The sequence below is a fragment of the Pistacia vera genome, unplaced genomic scaffold (genome assembly GCF_008641045.1).
Source record: "Pistacia vera cultivar Batoury unplaced genomic scaffold, PisVer_v2 Contig147, whole genome shotgun sequence".
Taxonomy (NCBI): Eukaryota; Viridiplantae; Streptophyta; class Magnoliopsida; order Sapindales; family Anacardiaceae; genus Pistacia; species Pistacia vera.
The window spans coordinates 755,651-774,208 of NW_022195543.1; the positions used below are offsets into that span (position 1 = coordinate 755,651).

Sequence of the window (18,558 nt, forward strand, 5' to 3'; positions counted from 1 at the left end):
CGCAATAACTCACTGTTGAACACCGAGAGACTAACGCAATAACCCACCGCCAGACACCTTGACTAATCTTCGGGGGAGATTAGCGTCATAACCCACCATCAGACACCTTGACTAATCATCGAGAGAGACTAGCACAACAACCTATCGTCATAGTCCTCAACTTAAATAGCAGATATTTAGATGGGAAATTAAACCTAAGACTGTGCACATATTCACACTATCCCCGATTCGCCTTAATCATCTAGATTAGCACAATAACCCACTGTCGAACACCTCAACTGATCTTTAAGAGAGACTAGCGCAATAACCCACTGTCGGACACCTTGATTAATCTTCGGGGGAGATTAGCACCATCAAACACCTTGATTAATCATTGGGAGAGATTAGCGCAACAACCCACCATCATAGTCTCTCACTTAAATCGTGAATACTTAGATGAGAAATCGAACCTAAAATTATGCATATATTCACACTATCTCAGATTCATCTTAATCATCTAGATTACCCATAGATACGTCAACAAAATCTTTCTATCATCAAAACTTACATTATCATGAGTAAAATAACTATTTATCAAATTATCTTTTTTCTGTTCATTTTTTTAGTCAAACCTTAGGGGTCAATTCATTAACTATTAAGGATAATAATTAAGTACTTTCTAGAAATTAATGATAGGTGTTTTCCTTTTCAAAAGATATTAATAACATTTGATAGATATTTTAATTAATTTTTTACACTATTTATGCCTTGAATTACATTAAAAAATAAATATGTCTACACCATTCCCAAGACCGTTGAAATTAAGAGGACGACTCATAAATTGTATTGAAAAGATTAAAGTAAGAATAAAAAAAAAAAATTATTGAGATCCCTTTTCTATTTTATTTATACATATTAGGGCTTAAATTTTGTAGATGGGCCCGAAGCCCAGACCATGAATAGGCCCAATGCGACAGAATCGGGCCAATTTTTACACCCACAGGCCCATGAAATTTCCCCGCGTAAACCCTAGATTATCCATTTTCTGCCCTGGTTCAATTTCAACTGAAAATAGAACAGACTGAGCCCTAAAATTTGGTCTATTTTTTAATTATTATTTTACTTATTTGATCTATTCTATTTAGCTGCGTCAACTCAAAGCTCAGATGAATCTGAGTCTGTCCGACGGATTCTAATTTCGCTGGAAGATGAGTTTCTGTGATCTCTTCCTGGGATCGAGAATTGCTACAATTTCTAGAGATTTGATTTCCGCGGATCTAAATAGAAGAGTTTGTTGAAGTTGAATTGTAATGGATAAAAATATAATTCTAGCAGTGTTTTTATTGTTTTTCGTTGTTGCTGATGTTTCCAATGCTAAATTTCGCCACTTAGCTGCGGTCGATCCGAACAATAATTCAGCTACAACTCAGGTAAGAATTTTTGTTTTTTGTTTTTTGTCTTTTTGTTTTTGTTTTTGATAACAAAACGACGTAATTGAATTGCGTTTTTTATGTATTGTGTTAGGTTTCGGGTGCTAATAAACCGGTTGAAGCTGGGAATAAGAAGAAGCCAGAGGCAGTGGGCAGTTCATCACAGTTGGATTCAAAAGAGTTGAATAAAAGGGATTTGGTGAGTCCACCTCCCCCTAATGAAACAACTGATAATAGTAAAAGTTCTAATACTGCGGATTCAGTGAATCCAAATGTCCAAAACAAAACTAGTGATAACCCAAATGGTTCCAATAATACGGATAATTCTAAGAATTCTAATGTAAAGGATTCTTCAATGAGTCATCCTGATAAGGAAAAGAGTATGAACAATTCTAGTGATACGGCTGTGAGTACTCAAGTTAAAGGAACGGACAATGGGAAGAATGGGGGAATGGATCGTGAGAAGAATGGAGGAACAGATAACAGGAAGAAGGATGGAACAGATAGTAGTAAGGATGTAACAGATAACGGGAAGAAGGATGGAACAGATGGTGGTAAGGACGTAACAGACAGTGGGAAGAAGGATGAAACAGATAGTGGCAAGAAGGACGGAACAGATAGTGGCAAGAAGGGTGGAACAGATAGTGGCAAGAAGGACGGAACAGATAGTGGGAAGGAGGGAACCGATAGTGGGAAGGACGAAACAGATAGTGGGAAGAAGGACAAAACGAAAGAGAATAATAATGAGGATAAAAGGGATTCAGAGTCTGGGGTTGATGAAACTTGTTTGGGGTTACCTAACCGGTGCAGTGACATGTCTGGCCTGATCGCCTGTATTAAGAGTTTTGACACTGGTAATTCATATTGGTTTTTGGCCTTTTTGAAATTGTTTTATTAGTTCTTGCAACTTACTGGTCTTTTATTTCCTTCGGCTAAAATGTTTGCTGGTGATGGATCTATCGAATTGAAGTGCTTTAGAATGTGTGATTGTTTTCATTTAAGAGATTATGCAATTACTGGAACTGCTTTTATAGTATTTGATTTACAATAATGAATATAAGTTTTGAATTTATTGGAGGATTGGTATAGTTTAAAAATATCTGAGCAAAGTTAATTTATATCAGGTCTTAAACAATAATGGAATTTCTATGCTGGGTATTAATGATTGCTCTAGACTGTATTTACTTGGGTTATAGTGGTCAGTGCAATCTGTAAGATAAATGCTCTTTAGAACAAGGGGAAATGAGTATTAGGAAGAGATGAAGAGAAGAAGAATCTAATGCTCATTTGGAAATGAAATGGAAAGCAAAACAAGGCACAAAGCAGCACCATTGCTTTCACAAATACAATGTGGAGGCTTACTGGGTTTGGGTTGCATGGTAGTAAATTTTTTAAGCATGGTGGAAACACTTTAAAGTATTTCTTCTTCTTGACAAATCAACATTTGTACTTTTTCCTTCTTTTTGTTGATTTCAAATTCCAGGTAGTTAATGCATTTCTCTTTAGTTTCCTGCACTATCTACAGCTGTTCTAGGGTATTTCATGACCTATCTGCTTTAATCATTTAGAAACATTACGTTGCCAGAAAGCCTACTCTTGAAGTCCCCTTTACTGGTTTTGCTTTGTATTTTTCCTTATTCCCATTTATAGACATAAAAACTGACATTTAATACACATCTAAACTTGTGTTTCCCTACTCCTTTTGAAATTGGGTTTCAGTTTTGCTTTTTAGCTAATGGTGTTTTGTTTGGTACACCAAAATAATTCTTCTGTCCATTAATCATTCAGTTAAGTGTTCCTTTTAATATGCAAAATGTGGAAAGCTCTCTGCATTTCTTAGCATAGCATTTCTTTCTTTTTTCTGAAACTGGCAAAAGGAGAATCAATAGAGATTATTATGCTTCAGAATCAGTATGATCAAGAATGTCATATTTTAAATATTGCATGGTCTGAATTATTAAGCTAGTTGCCATAGTTGGTTTGTTGGAGTATTACATATGTTTTTGAAATGAATTTGCTGTGAAAATCAAGTTTATTTGCTTCACTGTCTTGAATATTATCATTATACTTCAGTTTCTGTGATTCTTCCTGAATGCAATGATTCAGGTATGTTGATAAATTTATTGTTGTTGTAGCTTTAGCTTAAGGGATCAAAATGTTACTGGATAGCACAGTAAATCTTCTGCAATAAATGAATGGATAACTTAGATATTTGTTTTGAAATTAATATGCATGTTTTCTTCTTGTTGAATGATATATTTTAACCCAGACCTTGATAGATTATGTACTTGGATGCTGTAGAATGATGGAAAAGGACTCATCCAATCCATTTACTCAGGATTAAGGCTTTGTTGAACTACATTGAGTCATACATGATTCTCTTATCGTCTCTTCTTTTATGAATTTCAGGAGTTGCCATGTCCATCTGAGAATGTTACAACTGTGTTCATCATAGGCTTTGTTGCTAGAATTTGGCTTGTTTTCAACATTACTGGACTGTATGGTATTATATGATGTGCTTTTATCATTGGAAGTGGGTGACTCGGTGCTACATTAATGGGTTTTGAAAAATGCTTTTAGTAAATTTGAATAGTCTATTTAAAGTGAACATTTAGCTGAGACCTTCTGATTGCCTTACTAATTTTTTAGTATTACTTAAATGAAGGTGTTACACAACTTCATTTAATGCTCTGTAATATCATGATCTATTGGCAGGGTTGTGGACAATATTGATCAATAGCATCCATTTATTTTTTTTTTACGTTTTTGGGACATACAAAACAACCCCCAAACCCCCCCACCCCGGTGCAAAAAAAAAAATACCAAACTTGTGTGTTCGGATTTAATCCCAGAACCAACTTTTACAAATCAAGATATTTAATCAGTTGAACAAGTTAGTACTACATTCATCTTATTCATCTATTAATGAGTTAGATCTCCTAATTTCTGTTTCCATAAGCAGGGTCCAGAAATTGGACTGTTCTTGTCCAAAATGAAGGAGAAAAGACTTTGAGAGTGAATCTTACTGTCCCGACAGCTGCTGAAAATCCTCTGAAACAACTAGAAATATCCAAACACAAAACTGAAAAGGTAAAATATTTTCTCTGCTGATCTGCATTTTCTTAAGTGAAACAGTTGTAGACATAAGATCTTTGGGTATAAGTTTCTGGCTACAATCTGGATAAAATAAAGAGGAAATAAATTAAGGATGAATGAAAATTGAGTTTGCTTGGGACATTTCTTAGGTTACTGTGAAGACATGGTTTAATTTAGCTAGCCGGACTTGGAAAAATAATTATGTTGAATATTGCTAAGACTTTTACGGAAAACATTGCTAAAATATTCATAAGCGAGAAGAGAAAGTTATGATAAATTATAGGAAAGTTTTCTGACACTGGATTTGGCTGAGACCTGATCCTGTTTTGCATGCTCAGCTGATGATGCAATAAGATTAAAAACCTTAATTTGAAATGGCTTGTTAATAGGTTTAACACTTTATTGTATCAAGTTAGGTATGGTTATTGATATTTTGTATTCCTGCTTTTGGATGATCGGCAAAGTATGCATATGCACTACTGTTTTCTATGGGAAACTTTATTGACTGCTGTTTATATGCGTGGTTTCCCTGTTTCTTCTGTTTTAGATAATTATCTCATCAGCTGTTGGCAAGAGCAACAAAGTGATATTTAATACTAGATCCGGAGAATGCGTGCTTCACATGAACTCTGTTAAGTCTGGAGAAAAGTTTTTCGTGTACCTCCCTTCGTATGAGAACCTATTGAGCCCCATCAATGGTGCCTACTTCCTGATATTGTCTGTTCTAATTTTGGGAGGGACATGGGCTTGCTGCAAGTTGAGGAAGAGGAGACGGCATGATGGAGTCCCTTATCAAGAACTTGAAATGGGATTGCCTGAATCTGCTTCAGCTACCAATGTGGAAACGGCAGAAGGTTGGGATGAAGTGTGGGATGACGACTGGGACGACAATAATGCAGTCAAGTCTCCTGCGGCACCACATATGGGAAACATTTCAGCCAACGGTCTTACTTCTAGGTCTACAACCAAAGATGGTTGGGAACATGACTGGGATGATTAGAATTTAACATCAGAAGACTGATATATGAGATATCAACCAGGCAAGTCGCCGACAAGGAGAAGGAAAAGAAAGATATACAGAAAATTAGGAGAAGAAACATAGAATGTAAATCATTCACAAAAGTAGTGAGTCCTGCAAAGTGGTCCTATCCATAAGGCGCTTTTAACTCCTGCACTTTGTAATTGTTATTGGCTCTGTTTGTTCTTGTACAATAATTAATGGCCATCTCTCTACTGGTGGTTCTTTTTTGAGTTTTTACCATATTGTTATATGGGCAAATATTTTAGAGGCAGATATTGTATTTTTTTTTTTTAATATAAATTTTTTTATTCGTAATTTAAAGTTGTCGATCTCATTTGTTTGGGACCAAAAGGCTGAAACATAAAGCCTTGGTGCCTGTCATTCAATTCAAAACTCCCATTAAATGAGAAAATGGGTCACTTTCAGCTGAGATGTCCCTTGAATTGGTGTCTTTTCATTCTGGATTTACTCCAATATTCATGATCCAGAGGACCATACCCTAATACAATATTCATGGTTGTTGGCATGGTGGAACCACCTTTTAAATCTTTTTATTGCACTATATCTTTCACCCCAGAAAGCAAAAAAAAAAAAAAAAAAAAAAAAAAAAATGGTTATCAAGTTCTATCCAACTACTTTATCAACACTTAATATAATCTTTGCCAAAATACTCAAGAACTTGAATCAAATTTTCCAGCATTCATGAACCCATTACAGTACATGCTCCTAGTTTTTTTAATGTGTGATGAGGAATCTATAATTCTGTCTCTCCATTAAGCAACAAAGAAGAAGAAGAAGCATGAGAAAGATAAACTCTTCATCACCACACATCTCTAATTTCAAGAAGGCTTTTGACCAAATAATATGATAAAAAGAGAACCCAGGTGTGAGATTAATCCTACATACATTAATTAAACAAAGGAAACTAGGTATCATTGAAGACAAAATTGCTGGGATTTTCAAATCTGTAATAACTTTTGGGATCTTACAGTAAGTGAAAGAGTTTGGTACACTGTACCTATGATTATAAGTATATCACATTTTGTTTTATGGAACTTAGACAAAAATAAAGATTGATATTTCATATTAGTTAAATCAACCATCAATTCTTTTTTTATTCCCATAAGAATAAAGGACTTAAAAAAGAGGTTCACATGGCAAGACATTATGATTGTGTTTTGTTGCCCACTAAATATTTTACCTCTTATAAAAGTTTTGTGTAAGTGCTTTACAGGGCCCTCATGTGTTGTTCTTTGATGATGTCCATGTCCAAGCTCATTTTGATTAGGTTCCCTTTGTGTCCAACACCATCTCATAAAATTAAGCTTCACATCTAAGCCTTAATTATTAACCATGCTTGCAAAAACAGAGAAATCACTGTATCATGAATTTAACTTTGAAAGTGTGCACTTCCCATATATTATTAGCACCACTGGATTGCCTCCTTGAAGCATCACTGCTGGTTTATTTGCATGAGGTTTGATCATGTTGCAGCATGAGCCTGCAGGATAAGGAAAATAATTGTCAATTCAAACTTAAAAAGAGTATGAAAAAAGCAAGAGTGCCAAATGCCCTTTTTTCTTTTTTTAATCCAACAGCATCATATGTTATAGTTATACCATTCACATTTACCATACAGCTAGAACTTCATATATAAAAGCTGCTTTATGCTCAATCATTTTTAAGAAGTATTTCTAGCAATACAGGCGGAAAATGGAGGAAATCAAGAAACATAGAAAGGGATGCTTTTGTATGGCTCAGATTAAATCAATAGTATCGAAGTATATAAACAATATGAGACACAGCGAAACCAAAGAGGGTTCCTGTGACTTTGGTATATTGATAGATATATCATTGAACAATATTTTTAAGTTTCATGTTCATCTGATGAAGAAGAATCCGATAAAGAAAACTGTAACAAATTCCCAAAGGAAAAAAGAAACAGAAGGCAAAAAGGAAAAATACAATGAAAAAACAACAAACAAAAATGGAAAATAAATGGATATTGAACAATCTATCTCTTCTTTTTTGTTTAAGAGAGGAACCGGATTCTTCTTCACCAGAAATCTTCTCATGATTTGTTTAGTTCTTCAATTTCTACAAGTTTGTGTCATTCCAACTCCTCTTGTTGCCCTTCTAAAGGGCATTGGATCAATTCCAAAATATTGACCACCTCTTCCATGTCAGGCCGATTTGATGGCACTTGAGATGCACATATCAGACCAAGCTTTATCACTGGAATTGCTTCATCTGGGGGAAAATTGCCTCCAAGCCTTCCATCAACACATTCTTCTACCCTGCCATCCTCCAGTGCTCCCCTCACCATGTCACAAAGCACAACCACATCATCCTCCATATATTCCACAGGTCTTTTCCCTGTAATCACCTCCAAAACCAAGACTCCAAATCCATAAACATCACATTTTTCGGTTATTTTCACTGTTCGACATGCAAACTCAGGAGCCATGTAACCAAGTGCACTCTGAATTTTGCTACTTAAGATGCAGCGATCTAACATTGGCAACAATCTTGCCAGGCCAAAATCTCCCACCTTGGGCTCACCAGAACCATCTATTAGAACATTGGTTGATTTCAGATTGTAATGAATCATGTTCACTTGATGCAGATGGGCCAATCCTTTTGCCATCCCCAGGATTATTTTGAATCTCTGCCGCCAAGATAGGATATTTTTACTAGCTCCATCATGGAGATGCTTATACAGACTCCCTCCTGCGATGAATTCATAGATGAGAAGTTGCAAAGATGGAGTCCAGTAATATCCTTCAAGTGTCACAAGATTATGGTGCCTTATCTTTCCAAGTTTTTTCATTTCCCTTTCGAAATCTTCTTGGGACTTAATCAACCCTGAAACTGTTAGCTTCTTGATGGCAACTGAACGCCCATCTCCCAGGGTTGTCTGGTAAACAACTCCAAACCCACCACGACCAAGTTCACAGTCCTTGTTGAGCAGCCCATTGGCCCCAGCAGCAAATTCAGCATCACCAGAAAACATTACAAGCTTTCCATAATTTGGGTCCTTAGTGGGAGAGCAACTATAATCTTCTTCACCAGATAACATGAGAGCAGCAGCAGCCCGTGACATAGAAGACCGCACATGGATATTAAGGACAGTGACAGCTACTACACCAATTGCAATAAAAGCTGCTGCTCCAATGGCAATAAGGGCAGAAATGCTGAGTACAATCTTGCGACGGTGATTTTGAGAGGAGCCACCATGGGATGAGTCTGAAGAGTTGGGGTTGAGAACAATGGGCTTGGGATGGTTAGATGGGCAGGAGTGGTTGACAACAGAGCCACAGAGAGATGGATTCCCAGAGACAGATGAGGCAGAGATAGTGTTGAAGAAGCCCCCAACTGGTAGTTCACCTAGAAAATGATTGTGGGAAATATTAAAGGACACAAGGCGGGAAAGATTTGTCAGCTCTTTGGGTAAGCTACCAGTGAGGTTATTGAAAGACAAGTCTACGTATTGAAGGTTGCTTAGGTTTGCAATGGCAGCAGGGATTGAGCCACTGAGGTTGTTGTGCGATAGGATCCTGTATATTTAAACCAAAAAAAAAAAAAAGATTCATAAGACCAGAAAGGTTCTTCAGCCTTTTAGTAAAAAAATTTGAATAATCCTTTACATGGAAACAGAAGACAAACCATACACTCGGGGATACAAAACTGCATTCAAAACAGTAAGTATCAGGAAGAAGATAAAGTGATCTGATCCGTCCCTATTTCATTTTACAATCACAGGTACTTAAAAGGATGCCAACTATAAGAATAGATTAATTCTAATAAGAAAAAAAAATCAAGTTATGCTTCAAGGGAAAAAAAATAAAACCAATAAACAATAAGCCATTTTTGTCAACACACCATCTTCACTCAAACTATCTCAAGTAATTCAAAAAGAATCTCAAACAGAGTATTAGTCAATTATGCAGACATATTCCTTTTTTAATATATCTATTACAACTGACCATCGCTTAAAAAATATTTGCTTAACCATGTTGTTTAGACTGAAAAGGGAAGTGCAGTGGCTATGCAGACTATTGAAGGACTAGAGCAAATGAGGTACAGTGTATTTTCAAAAAAGCTTTAACATGAAAAACTCCAAACAGGAAGCAGTAAAGAACTTACAAAGATGTCAGAGATGAGCAGTTCTCGATTTGAACTGGAATTTTACCAGACAAGTAGTTCTTCTCCAGCCTCAGTTCCTTGAGTGAAACTGCACCACCAATTTCTGAAGGAATGCTTCCATGTAACCAGTTGTTACTCAGATCAAGAATTTGGGTAGCTTTCAATGCTCCAACACTTGCTGGAATAGAACCAATCAGATGGTTCCTGGACATATTCAACAACCGCAAGCTACTAAGAACTCCAATATTAGATGGAATTTCACCAGATAATACATTTGAAGATAGATCCAAGACCTCAAGACCTTGATTAATTGAACTAAATGAAGCATAATCAATTCTTCCACCGAGTCTATTCCCTGAAAGTGACAACCTTTGTAACCCCATCTTAAAAATCCATAAAGGCAGATTACCTGTCAAATTATTCTGGCTAATATCAATAGCCAAAAGGTTAACACAATTTGTCAAAGACTCTGGCAACCCTCCTGTAAACTGGTTCATTGACACATTAAATTCCTTCAGCAAATGAAGATTTCCTAACGAAAACGGAATCCTACCAGAGAAAAAATTCTCAGAAAGATCCAAATTTTCAAGATTTCCCAGTTTCCCAATCCATTCTGGAACTTCTCCAGTGAATGAATTTCCATGCAAATAAAGAGAAGCACATGAATTCAATCTTTGCAATGAATCCGGAAGGCTTCCAGACAAAGAATTCTCACTAAAATCAACAACTTTCAGGAGTGAACAACCTCCAATATCATCCGGTAGCGGCCCAGAAAACCTGTTTTTACCTAACTTTAAGGCTCTCAAATCATACAAATTTGCAATCCCATCAACAACATCTCCCTCCAGTAAATTATCGGACAAATCAAGAGATTGAAGACTCCTCAAATACCATATGCCAGCAGGCAACCGCCCAGAAAGCTGATTAGATGAAAAATTGACTGAGACTAAATTTGGACAATAGCTTAATGAATCAGGAAGCTGACCATTAAGATTGTTGTTAGCAAATGAAACCACTCTTAAAGTACCACATTGTTTAAACAACTCATCAGGGACAGAACCAGATAGATTATTTTCACCAAAGTCCATAACATGTAAGGTAGCAAAGTGTGAAAGATCAGGGTTTATAGTCCCAGTTAAGTTGTTTTTCGATAAAGAAAGAACTTGAAGAGACTGTAACCGTGAGAGGCCACGACCAATATGCCCAGAAAGAGATAAGCCATCAAGAGTGAGCTGGATGACCCGGTTGGTCCTCGGATCACATTTAACTCCAACCCAGCTGCAGGGACTTTCATCGTCTTCATTCCAAGATGTCAACTTCCCTTCTGGGTCTTCAAGTCCTGCCTTGAAGAAGATTAGCCCAAGAACGTCGTCGTTCAACGTTGGGTCCAAAGATTGTATAAAAGAAGGAACAAAGGCAAGTAAAAAACAGAACTTGAGTAGCATTCTTAGCTTAATTTGAATTGAACAAACAACAAATAAAACAAAGAAGCGTTGTTTTTTCTCTACAGAAGAAGAAGAAGAAGAACAACAACAACAGAAAAGATGAGTTAAACAAAACAGAGAACACGTGAAAATGGTTTAACCAGTTCGGAGAAAACAAGAAAAAAGATTGTGTCCGAACTGAGAGATACTGAATTCTGGTTGTTGTTGTTGTTGATAAGATGAGAAATGAAAATGAAAATGAAAAACCATTCTTGGTTTGCTTTGCCTCAAAACGGTGCTGGAACACAGAGAGTTTCAGGAGTTATTCGCGGCGAAAGGACCGGGAGCAACACACTCACAAAGAGAGAGAGAGAGAACCCTAGAAGGAATTAATGAATGAAAGAAAAAAATGAGTGCTTTAAATGCTGGGTTGGTCTGAAATTCTGAATAGAAAACAGAGAGAGAGAGAGAGAGAGAGTAAAGCAGAAAGCATTAAAAGCTTCTTAACGGCGAAAACAGAGAGCCATTGTCAGTCTTTTTACTCTTTTTTTCTTTGGGGGGTCTCATTTTGGTCAAACCAGAATCCGATGTGGGATGTCTACGTGTTACTCCTCGTCTGACTGGCCCATCATAAAACGATCTCAAAACGAATTACTTTAATCGATGTTTCAAGGACTTTGAAGTTACACCAACTGAAACCTACTTCCATGGCCTCTGTCACCTCACTTGTTTGGCTCGTGCTTTTGTTTGATTTTTACGTTATTTTGACTTTGAGTTTGCGATGTTATTCTTTTGTATAATAAAATGAAGTCGTCAGAGAATGGAACCCTCTGATTTTGATTCCAAATTTTCTGGTTTCTACACTTGATCTTTTCTGTTTCTGTTATCGATAAACTCTTATACTATAAAATTTCTATGAAATGGGGACTTTAATGGGGTTTCTTGGGAGTTACCACAGATTGTAGATGAGTGGCGTTAATGGCGCGGAATCTTAATCTTAATTAAGATTTTCCTAATATAATATTGCTTCCATTCAAAGACAACTGTTTTATTGGGCTGCCTCTATGGGCTTCGGACGAGTTTCTTAGTGTTTGAAATGGTAAGACCAAAGCCATGAGATATTACCTAGGTGGTAACTGAGTTTCAAGTGAGGCAAACTTTATTTGTAATGTCAAGGTCAAGGGTTCAAGCCGCACTGGAAGCACCTTATGGTTATAGGTACTTATCCAAGCCATCCTAATCAGAATTAGTCTCATACCTTTAAGTATGGAGAAATATGAGGTTTTAACAAAACAAAAAAAAATTGGTAAGACCAGGATCATAGTAGATTGACACTGTAAGGATGATTAAGTATTTCTCTAAAAAACGAAGGCTTATTACATACGTTGATTAGACAACTAATAAGTGAAAAGTAATCAATTTGTCATTATCATTACCAGCATCAGCAGTGTGGGTTTAGAGTAAGAAGTACGAAACAATGGTGTAATTCATTTGAAGGTAAGTAATGGAGGTATGGGGAGGGAAGGGTGGAGATAGTTGCAATGATTGAGTTGGGAAATTTTGGTGAAGAATGAAGAGTAATGGGCCATGGATTCAATCAAGTCATTTATTTGGAGGGCCAGCTTGGCCCTACTAATTGATTATGACTTTCTTTTTCTTGCCCAATAACTTCTTCCTAATTCACAAAACAAAGCGATTGAGCTTGAGAATGAGAGAAAAATGTGTTCATCAAAGTTCTTGGCCATTAATCATTTGGCTTGTGACCGGCTGACAGGACCTTAGATTATCCAAAGGCCTTATATTCAGGTCCTACCAAGTGATCATTTATCATATTTGTGACTTATTTAATCTATTGGGTTTGAATTAGGCAAGGTCATGCAAACTAGTCCGAACACTTTGGTCATCCAAAAAAAAAGTTCTTGGTCATTGAGTTGACCCATTGGATTTTTAGGGTATTCAATGGATCCGATAATTAGTCGAGGTGTGTGCAAGCGGTCCAGACGCCCCGGTACCTAAAAAACAAAAGTTCTTAGCCATTTGAGTTTTGAGAGGAAAGCTAGTTATGTACCTTGCTTGCCCATTCACTCTCTCCGTTTCCAATTCATTTCTTACTCTTTTTATTTGCATATATTCTTTCTTTACCTCTCTTTGAAGTTTCATCCTCGTGAATTGCCCTAAAAAACACAAAAAAAAAAAAAAAAAAAAAAATTAGTAATAGTAAAATACTCATTTAATTCCAGTACAACTAACTTTGCACGCGCTTATATTGCTATCTCACAATCTTATTATTAGGGGTGTGCAAATTTTGATGGTAGAACCGGAATCGACGGGTACCTGACATGTTGGTTCTACTTCCAAATTTGGTGGAACTGACATTGTGCGGGTCTAGTTCCACCACTTTTGGAACCAGACTCGGAATCGAGGTCCAGGTACTTGAGGTGGAACTGACGGCTACCTAATGTGTTTCTGAGTGTATTTATAATTTTCATAGGATATATTTGTCATTTTTGAGAACATGAGGGATGTCTTGTAATTTTGCATGAACAATCTCGGCTACCCGGACTCGAAACCAAAACCTGTGGTTTAAGTTCTGGTTCCAAGCATTTAAGAATCGGAACCGATCGAGTCTAGATCAGATTCCAGTTCTAAGGGATTGGGTCAAGTACCCAGACCCGATCATCCCTATTTATTATCACGATTTAAACTCTTCTTATTTCATTTGACAATATTATAAGACATATAGAAGTATATTCTTGTAATTCATAGGGTAATTCATAATGATATGCTAAGTATTTCTAAGTGGGAAGTGATTAAGGTGTTATGGATAAAGAAAAGTTAAATCCTATAAACTATAAAATTAGTTACTTAATAGGCTAAAACGGGTCTACTATATGGTCTATAACCACATGGCCTACCCCCAAAATTAATGCATTGTAAATAATAATATATTGTTGCTTCACATATACTAATTCCTTAAAGAAAAACATCGCTTTAAAGAAAATTATAGGCAATTTGGATGAATAATTAATAATATACAATTTGGATGAATAATTAATGTGACAATTATTTAACAATTGCACAAATTAATGTTTACTTTAATAAATGAAACCCCCAACCCTACCCCTGAAGAAAATGAGTAATGTTACAGTCACCGAAAGTAGTGCATCGAATGAAGTAGTGCAATCTTAACCATCGATTAATTATGAATTAATATTAATCGACGGTCAAGATTGTGTCACGTTATTCGGTGCATTACTTTCGGTGACTGTATTATTTTCCGAGGAAAAAACTCTAGAGGGTAAAATTTCCTCTTATAAGTTTTTTGGTGTTAAAATAAACGACATAGAGTTATTAAGTAAATATTCATTCACCTATCATGTTATAAATTATAACGGTATACTAACGGTTAGCTAATGGTAGGGATATATTCATTATTTATGAAATAATAAAGATTAGCTCACAATCAAATTTTATAAACGTTCTCTCATAACCTCGACGTGATAGCTCGTAATTGGACATGCGAGATCCATTTATTAGCTGGCTAATTGTGAACTCTCACATCGGAATTGTGAGAGAAAGTTTGTGAGATTGAGTTATAAGTGTAGTATCATCATTTCTAAAAATATAGGGGTACCTTTGTTATTTTATTAAACCTCAGGGGGTTCAAGGGACCACATTGGACATAAACACGATGGATCCAGTCGAAGATTCAGTGGCCCGCTAAGCATATAAGCATTATTTGTTTTTTAGATGATGACGTGTCACTAAAGCATTACAAGGTTCGTATCGTACCTTACGTGTGCGCAACTCACCCCCGGCGTCATTTAGCAAGTCTTGTTATTCTCTCGGTTGCTTCCTGCTAAAACGCTCTTTTTTCTGTTTAAAACCCTAAACCAACCTTGTGCTCTTCCAGCTCTCGTCCTCCTCGTTTGTCTCGCCCTTTCTTTAAACCCCAAATCTAAGCGATATGAGTGTGTCGGTTGAGTTGCTATCAATCAAAAACGCTAACCCTAGGATTAGTTTCAGCGATGGAATTGTGAAGAGAGCTCTGTGTACGTCACCGTCTCTGCGGTTCGGTTATCGTGGTGGTTGTCAAGTTTTGTTTTCAGTCGCAAATGGACTTGGCGGTGCTTCTCATTTGCGCCTTCCACGGAGTTCGGTTAATCGGTCAATTGTCGTTTTTTCAGCTTCCCACGAGGAATCGGTGAGCTTGAGTTTATTGATGTTTTTTGACACTTATAGTAAAAAAAAAAAAAAGAGAAAAAAATGATTGTTTATTATTTATCGTAATTGACGTAAATGAAAGGTTTAATTTTGAGGTACTGGTGAAAGAATAATTCAATTATGAACTTGTTACTGTTTGTTGCTTATCAAGCTAATGGTGGCTGTCTTTAATGATTCGTTGCTATGAACTAAGAGTATTCTAATTTTTTTTTTAAAATTATTTTATATTATGATAATCGGGATTAGAAGGCGTCGGAAATCGAAATAGAGAAGGAGAGTGAGGATCTCAAAGCTAGTGTTGAAGAATCGAATGAAGCCTGGAAACAGACATTGGAATCTTTCAAAGAACAAGCTTTAAAAATGCAGAGTATATCACAAGAAGCATATGAGATATACTCCAAGAAAGCTTTGATCATATTGCAAGAAACTTCAGAGCAGTTGAAAATCCAAGCCGAAAAGGGTAAACAGGACTTGACTGTTGTAGCGAAGGAACTCAGTGAAGAGGGTAAAGAATATCTCACCACAGCTGCAGAGAATTCTCCTGAAGTTAAGGAGATCGTGGAAACATTTACATCGTCAACTGATGATCTGACAGATGTTTCTAAAATCCGTGATTTTCACGTAGGAATACCATATGGTATGGGTGAAATTAATATACTTTTTACTGCCTTCATCTTTATATGATTTTGATCTTCATCTCCTCATGTTGCATGTCATTGCAGGTTTGCTTCTTTCTCTTGGTGGCTTCCTTTCCTTCATGGTAACAGGCAGCTTATCTGCCATCAGGTTCGGTGTAATTCTAGGTGGCACACTTTTGGCTTTAAGCGTCTCCAGTTTAAGAGCACAAAACAGAGGAGAAACATCTCCCTTAGCCTTGAAAGGGCAGGCAGGTCAGTGTATGGTTTATAATTATAGTCAAGTTCAAAGAAAAACAGTGTTAAAGTGCTGGTAAACTATTGGCATTTTGGACACAATAAACTGCTGTTTAATAATTTATTTCATCACTAAAATGACTAATTTGGCAGAGCTAAATCACCTATCAATCGGTTGCTTATGCTAATCTTTATTGATCCCCGAGTTAGGAGCTCTCTTTCTGTTTTTTAATTTTTTTTACTTACCATGTATACACGCTGATGAGTCACTTAAGGGCACGTTATTGGTCTTCTAGACAGGCTTCCCTTAGTTTTGTGATTGTGTTTCTACCCATGAACATCAAATGTACTTTCAGCAATAAAATCACTGTAACCATGTGGATGATAAGTACTTTGGATACAGATGTGACTCTGGGTGAATATGTACTTTCAAGTTTTGAATTTTGAACTAAGTCTGGAAGTGGGAAATTTGCGTTTGTTTCAGTTATCATTCTGTTTTTCATTTGTTGTATATGGTATTATATTTTACATTTATTGTTCATGTTTTAACTGGATTTTATGGCCTGCAGCTATAGCGACTATAATATTGTTAAGGGAGTTACGCTTATTGTCTCAGGTAGAAGTTCTTGATAGAAGTATTATCATTTGATTGAAATGTGCAATTTGATGCAGCTCTCCAACATCTAATACATACTTTGTTGTTTTGCAGAGATTCACATTTCCAACTTCTGTGACAACCCTCATTAGGTTCGTCATATTTCCAGTTCTAATTGTTATGTTCTTAAGTTTTTAGCAGCATTCCCACAAATTGGATGTAGCATGTTAGCAAATCCTTTTTTTCTTCCAATAATTGCTGGTCCTTTTTAGCTTCTTGAAAGTTGAAAGACCAAGTATTACATTTTCTTTTGGGTATGAAATTGTCCCGGTTCAGTGGACTAGCAAGTGAAAACATTGCTCTTGGAGAACATGAGTACTTTGCATTTTCCTTTCAAGGATAGTTGTATTTGACGGACTGGGACATGGCATGACTAGGTTAAATCATAATTAAGTTCTTTTGATGGGTTTGATGAACTTTATGGATGTGGTTTAAAGGGAGTAGAACTAACGCCAGGTGTGGGTCGAACCGAAAAACCCTTGTTTTCCAACCATGAGTTGCAAGGTTCAATCCCTTTGCAGTCCTCCAAAGTTCTCCACTTGGGAAAGTATATCTCATGGATTCTATGTCCATTAGAGGGTCCAAAGATAGTTCCTAGTTTTGAATATGTTCAGCATTTTGTTTTCTTAATATTTTCATGTGGCATATCCTGATATGGAATCACTACATCAACTTAAATCCTCTCTGTGCGCCTTATCATGCCATGACAGTAGCATTTCATAAAACAAACAAAGACCCTGGAGAATTATAATTTGGACAGTTTGATTAGAATTATGGCCTCTATATATCACCTTTTTTTTGCAAGCTGTGTTTCTGAAACCTCCTTTCCCTTTGCAGTGCTGCAGTGGTAGCATTCTATGTATATAAGATTACTGGTTATGGCCAGTGGAGAAAAGGATCAGGCTCAGAATCTGGGGCAGAGAATTGATCCGATAGTTCAAGGTTGGTTTGTTTTGCTTTGTAAATAATGCATAGTGTCTGTAAGAATTTCAAGTCGGTTGGACTTGATTCATTTTTAAACTTAGCTTTCAAGTAATTGTAATTTCAAATGCCAAGAACTAGATGATAATTGTGAATTCTAAGTGTTCAACCATCTGGATTGCTCAGTTGCAGAAACAAAGAGAACTCTACTTCCTGCATATGCTCCAGGTAGAAGAGTGATTGATCCAGCGTTAGCAGTTAGCACAAAGTAGACTGGAGATTTCTGGAGCAAAAAATACTTTATGCTATTGGAGAGTGGTGCATGCAGAAGGATTTCTAGGCCCTTATCACCAGTAATTCGAGTGCCCTTTTTACTGTTGTAAAATTCAAGGTAGACGATATGGTGGAAAGGAGTCAATAATATTCCAGTAGGCAGTTTTTTGTTTTGATGCTACAAAAATCATAAGGTGTTTTCTCCCCTTGGGTTAGATTCACGGGTAACTTATCAACTGTTTGCAATTGCAAGTATAATGAATGGGAAAAGATGCTGCAGACCAACATATTACCAGTTTGTGAATGACTTGTTAGAGTTTTCATATTGATAAATACTAGCCTTACAAAGAGAAATACAAAGAAGGGCATACAAAGACAAATCTTGTCCTTAATCTTCATGATTCTCTCTCTCTTTTTTCCTTCTTTTAAGGGCAGGATTTGTCTTTGTATGTCCTCTTTGTAAGACTAACATTTCTCTTTCATATACATACTCAAATGACCAAAATGGTTCAACTGT

General features: G+C 36.4%; 3 protein-coding genes across 5 annotated transcripts; 2 read left to right on the forward strand and 1 right to left on the reverse strand.

Moving 5' to 3' along the window:
* The first annotated feature begins 1,045 nt into the window (after positions 1-1,045).
* LOC116124020 (dentin sialophosphoprotein-like) lies at positions 1,046-5,841 on the forward strand. 2 transcript variants are annotated; one of them, XM_031409737.1, is made up of 5 exons: positions 1,046-1,409; positions 1,504-1,963; positions 2,009-2,263; positions 4,372-4,499; positions 5,053-5,841. In XM_031409737.1, the coding sequence occupies exons 1-5, from the start codon at positions 1,290-1,292 to the stop codon at positions 5,503-5,505; spliced, it is 1,416 nt and encodes a 471-aa protein (XP_031265597.1). In that variant the 5' UTR covers positions 1,046-1,289; the 3' UTR covers positions 5,506-5,841. The 2 variants fall into 2 exon arrangements, with proteins under 2 accessions (XP_031265597.1, XP_031265596.1); XM_031409736.1 differs by having other exon boundaries at positions 1,504-2,263.
* A 1,467-nt stretch (positions 5,842-7,308) lies between these two features.
* On the reverse strand, positions 7,309-11,614 carry LOC116124081 (leucine-rich repeat receptor-like protein kinase PXC2). The gene is made up of 2 exons (XM_031409789.1): positions 9,673-11,614; positions 7,309-9,083 (listed from the first exon to the last, which is right to left on the reverse strand). Exons 1-2 carry the CDS (start codon positions 11,115-11,117, stop codon positions 7,637-7,639), a joined length of 2,892 nt encoding a protein of 963 aa, XP_031265649.1. The 5' UTR covers positions 11,118-11,614; the 3' UTR covers positions 7,309-7,636.
* A 3,314-nt stretch (positions 11,615-14,928) lies between these two features.
* LOC116124072 (protein FATTY ACID EXPORT 3, chloroplastic) lies at positions 14,929-18,345 on the forward strand. Of its 2 annotated transcripts, none has more exons than XM_031409780.1 (7): positions 14,929-15,300; positions 15,570-15,957; positions 16,043-16,210; positions 16,762-16,808; positions 16,902-16,939; positions 17,685-17,789; positions 17,955-18,345. In XM_031409780.1, the coding sequence occupies exons 1-6, from the start codon at positions 15,064-15,066 to the stop codon at positions 17,773-17,775; spliced, it is 969 nt and encodes a 322-aa protein (XP_031265640.1). In that variant the 5' UTR covers positions 14,929-15,063; the 3' UTR covers positions 17,776-17,789; positions 17,955-18,345. The 2 variants fall into 2 exon arrangements, with proteins under 2 accessions (XP_031265640.1, XP_031265639.1); XM_031409779.1 differs by having other exon boundaries at positions 14,930-15,300; positions 15,567-15,957.
* The last annotated feature ends 213 nt before the right edge of the window (positions 18,346-18,558 follow it).